This window comes from Centroberyx affinis, unplaced genomic scaffold (assembly GCF_046629955.1).
Source record: "Centroberyx affinis isolate AG114_WGS23_722 - 3 ecotype Tasmania unplaced genomic scaffold, CSIRO-AGI_Caff_v1 ptg001207l_1, whole genome shotgun sequence".
Taxonomy (NCBI): domain Eukaryota; kingdom Metazoa; phylum Chordata; class Actinopteri; order Beryciformes; family Berycidae; genus Centroberyx; species Centroberyx affinis.
In genome coordinates this window covers 42,501-47,500 of record NW_027279725.1, presented here as the reverse complement: position 1 = coordinate 47,500, position 5,000 = coordinate 42,501, and the positions used below count along the sequence as shown (strand labels likewise).

The window sequence follows — 5,000 nt, the reverse complement described above, 5'->3', positions numbered from 1 at the left end:
TGTGTGCATATGTGTGCGTGTGTGAGCGTGTACACTTGTATGTAAGTAAGTAAGTGTGTGTGTTACATTTGCATCCCCCATTCTCTTCTCTCACTTGGTTTCTCACCAGTAGGGGGGATTGGAGTGGAGGGTAGATTAGAAATGAGTGTGAGAGGTTTTGCTGGAGTGTTTGGCAGTCTGCTTTTTGCCTTCCCCCTGTGTCCAACACCCATTCTGCTTCCGCACTCATTCTCCACACATTTTCCTCACTTCCAACACCCCCGTCCCTGTAGCTCTTCCACTGTATTCATCTCCATATGCAAACTGTCTCCTTTCATGGCTTTCTGATGGTATGATCTTTTCTACTAAGCTATTTTCTTTTGCCATACTGAGGTCTTGTTTTCCACGTGTCAGTCTCGGCGTCATCACTCCATATTGCATCAAGGTTTATAGCCGTGTGTTAGTGAATGGTCAGCTGTATGTTACTGCATTAACCCCAGCTGCAGGATAGACAAATAAAGAGACATTACATTAAAGATGCAAGTGAAACTGGATTAGAAATCTGGAAACAGTTGATTCTTGTGGTTTGTTTGTGTGTTTAAGCAACTTTCTAGGAGACCAGCTAGGTAGATTTTCCAGTCAGTCAGATGCTGATGTAATTGTGCTGCATTAATTTCCTGTGATTCGCGTCATTTTTTTATTTATTTTAGATGTCTTCTGCAAACCCTTTTTAGCAAGGCACACCTTGTATTGTACGAAAATGTCCTAGCTGTCGATCGTTAGTCTTCATTTCTGCTTTTCAATGTCTGCAAGTTTGATCTGTGTCTTGCTGTAGCTGTATTTAGCTCCCTTAACCCCCCATCCTTTGTCTTTTCTCTCTCTCTTTTTTATACTTCTCGCTCTCTCTATATAAAGGCTTTGCAGTCGTGTCACAAAATTAGCAACCACGTCTGGCATGATCATGGAGGTCCATTGGAGAATGGGCTGTTTGCAAGTAATGTCTAAAATAACAGCTGGGCCAGAAAAAGAGAGATAGGCTACCTGAAGAAGATTGTTGTCGTGTGGGTGTAGGTCAATTCAGTAACATTATAAGTAGCAAAGTAAGTGAATAAGTGAATAGTCTACAGTAAACTGTCTTGTCTTTAGCCCTAGTCTCTACTCCAAAACACTCTGAGTTGTAACTTGAGAAGAGTCAGCTCAGTTGATATGAATAAAATATCTGGTTTTTGGCTTTGATAGCTAGCTAACTAGGCTAATTTAGCAAAGCAAACAATGTTAATGGTGAGTTGCGATAATGGCCACTATACCTTGCACTAGGCACGTTAGCTAGTGCACAAATCAGATGTGTTTACAACAAGACAGTATTGGTTAGACCACATTTCAGTAAAGCAACCAATGTTAATGTTAACATGCGACTACTAGCCACTACTAACGCTAGCTTCTACTATGTTAGCTAGTGACCAAATTAGTGTTTACAAGACAGTGATTATTAGCTGACCAGATAGCCTACTATGGTTAGTTAGCTAACAAGCTGACAATATCTTAACCCAAAATCAATCAGATATATCAGTGCCAGTCAAAAACAGTGAATAATTAACCATTTCTATTGAATTCTGTTGAGACCGGCAAGTTGTATTTTTAGAAACGCAAACAGTTGTTTACAGCCACCGTTGCCCAAGAGCTGTGGACCTCCAATATGGCCGCCAGAGGGTGCGTTATGGCACCTGAAAGCCCTCTATACGCTCTCTCTCTCTCTCTCTCTCTCTCTCTCTCCATCTATCGATCTGTCCCACCCTCCTCCCTCCCCCCCGCTGCCCCTCTCCCCTCTCCAGCTAGGGTTGCTTGTCGTAGTGGATGCCTGTCTGTCCGTTCGTCCGTCCGTTCGTTCGTTCGTCCGTCTGTCCACCTTGTCTGTCTGTCTGTCTGTCTGTCTGTCTGTAGTGTTGTGGTTGCCGGGACAGATGCACTGATGCCTGTGATTCGATGCTTTATCTCCACTAGCTCCAGTGTAGGTTGGAGGGGCTTAAAGATGATCGCAGGAGGACCTTCAGCTCTCGAGTAACTATCCCGCCCCCTTTCCCCTTCCCCCACCCTTCTCCGAGGAGCGCGCAAAACAAACGCCCCGCTTTGTGTCCCCCCCCCCCCTCCCCCCTCTCCCCCCTCCCCCCTCCTTCCTCGCTTGCCTAGCTATCTCTCTAGCTTTCTCTTTCTCACTCTCTTTCTCTGTATGTCTCTCTGTATGTCTCTCTATCCGTCTGTCACCCTGTCGCTCTTCTGTCGCTACTGGTCTCTCTCTCTCTCTCGTTCTGTCTGTCGTTCACTCTCGTCACTCTTTGTCTCACTTTTTTCCCCCCCCGTCTGGTCTTTTCTCGAGGTCTCTTTCTCTGTCTCCCACGCACACTTTCTGTCTCTCGTTCGCTTTCTCTCTCTGTCTCTCTTTCCATCTGTCTGTCTATCTCTCTGTCTCTGTCTCTCTGGTAACATGCTCTGCTTTCAGTAGCTGTGTCTGGTGTGCTGGATGTCTGTTAAGTAGACGCCATCAGGCCGCTCTAGTGGTCTTTATTGTTTTCGTTCTTCTTCCTGTTTTCCCTCCTTTTCTGCCATGTCTTGGCTCTGTAGTTTAGTGAAGTCTGTCTGGTCCGTGCTTCCTGTTTTTGTTTTTTCGTTTCTTTCTTGTTTTTTTCTCCGGGCTGTGGGACCACGTCATGCTGATCCTCATCGTTCCACCCTCTCTCTCTCTCTCTGTCTATCTGTCTTTGTCTATCTCTCTCTCTCTCTCTCTCTCTCTCTCTCTCTCTCCACCCCACCTCTCCCTCTCGGTTCCTTCCACCATCCCATCCCACCCCACCCCACTCCCATCTCCCACCCTACTCACCTTGGCTGTTTGGTGCCCAGTGGTGTCGCAGTAGTTATGATGGCGGCGAGGGAGGGGAGGAGAGAGAAGGGGTGGGTGGGTAGAGAGACCCTCACCATGGGTGTTTTGGTTCTCCATACACCGCGCACTGCCCCCACCCACCATATTCGATACAGTTGACCGCAGGTCGCAGGGGTCACGGAGATGCAGCAGTGGCGACAAGGGAAGGGAGGACTGCCAGAGAGCCAATCAGAGCCCAGAGAGAGGGAAAGGCTTGGTAGGGCAGACAGACAGTCACAAATAGCCAACCAGGAGGACTGACAGATTAACAGGCAGGCAGCTAGGTCTGTCTACCCATCTACATAGAACAATAGATAGACAGGCAAGCAGGCAGCCAGACAAATGGATAGCCAAACACCCAAAAGTGATAAGAGATAGAGATAGAGATAGATACTATAGATAGACCAATGGGCAAGACAAACTGACTGACAATTAGACCAGCTGAGGCACTGACCTTTTCAAAGCGAACAGACTAGTCAGTTTACATAGTTGCCCTGAATTTCTACAAAGACTGCAGAATTTTGGCTCTAGGATTGATTCTGGCTAAATCCATACACTTCCCCTACACCCAGTTTATCCAAGTGGGCCTTGTGGCCCTATATGGGTGTAGCTGTATGAGGAATACTAATGCTCTAATGCTGTGCCCCACTTGTACACTCTTAGTGAGTATACTGCAGGCTACAATTCCCTTTGTCTTATCCAGTCATTCCCTAAGGTTGGGCTTCCCAAAAACAGATTTAGGCGTCTTTAAGTGTTATGTGTAGCATCATAATACCAAACATCAATACCACATTCTGTTCTGAGACATTAGTATAATTACCATTAACAAATGAGACCATCACCGAGAAGATTGCCAGCTTCTACCAGCCTCTATACTGCATTTTACATTGTGTGCCACCGGGTCGGATTTGGAGGGAAATCTGCTGGATTGCTTTACAGCACAAAGGCAGATTGCTCTACGGCACGAAACAGGAAGAGGTCACTGTTCTTTCAGCACAATGGCTTCTTTTCTCGCAATGGCAGATGGTGGAAAATGGAAAAATCACTTCCAACATGTTTAGCGACGCCAGGGAGAGAGAAAGAAAGTAGCAACATCGTCTTTGTGACAAGAAGGTTTATGGGAAAGAGGGTTTATGGGAAATGTGGTCTTAATTTTGGGAAACACTAGCACTAACAGTACCACTGGCGTGAGATAGAGGCTACCAATCGTCTCAATCATGGTCTCATTTATTTACGGTATGTATACCAAGGTATTACATTAATTTGGCAATGATATACTGATGTTTATAAATGCTACAGGTAGCACCTTAAAGTTCGTCTTTGCTCCATTGACTCACAGTGGCGCAAAGACTTAGTCTCAAGATGCTTTTGGGAAACCCGGCCCAGATCTGACCCACTCTGCTCTCCTCCCCACCTTGCCATAGATTACAATTAGCAAAGCCGTAGTGCAGCTACCACGCAGCATCAGCGATTTCCAGAGAAATCTGATTGACCTGCACCACATCTGAACAGCCACTATCTCTTACTCTACACTACATTTCCACTACATTTGATGTTATACCGTAGCATAGTTAATACATCTGTTACGACCTTGTGATACGATATTAATGTCACTCTGTATGTCGTTGCCTTTGTCCGTATATTACTATAAGTCCTTTAATCTAGCAGTAGTGTAACATGTCGATGTATTTATCAGTGTGAATATCATCTGTGATATGATGATCTAGTGTACAGTAGGTGATGATAATGGTAATGCGGGAGATGCAGCCATCTCCCAACAGCAGGACAAAGTGCACAGTGTAGTGTGACACGGCTCTTGCCAATGCTTCTGACTGTTGTGAAAACAGCTTCTCATCTCTCAAGCATGTCAAAAGAGCAGCCCGGTTTATCTCAAATTACCACTACCTCTCCTTTTTCTCTCTCTCTCTCTCTTCCCTTCGTCTCTCTCTCTCTCTTTCTATCCGCCCAATCGCTCTCTCCATCTTTAGGTGCAGTCACGATGCAGCAGCAAAGAAAATATCCTAAGATCAAGTGAGTACTAAGTTTCCTCATTCAAAGCACCCTCTGCTGTGTGTGTGTGTGTGTAACTGTGTCTGTATGTGACAAA

The 5,000-nt window shown here is 45.6% G+C and overlaps 1 protein-coding gene across 1 annotated transcript in view; it reads left to right on the top strand.

Annotated features, from left to right (window-relative positions):
- Positions 1–5,000, top strand: part of LOC139648478 (gephyrin) — an 81,927-nt gene that overhangs the window by 61,808 nt on the left and 15,119 nt on the right. The window contains exons 11-12 of the mRNA XM_071524614.1: positions 1,981–2,037; positions 4,882–4,924. Of these exons, the coding sequence (XP_071380715.1) occupies positions 1,981–2,037; positions 4,882–4,924 (100 nt within the window). The remainder of the gene's footprint in view (positions 1–1,980; positions 2,038–4,881; positions 4,925–5,000) is intronic.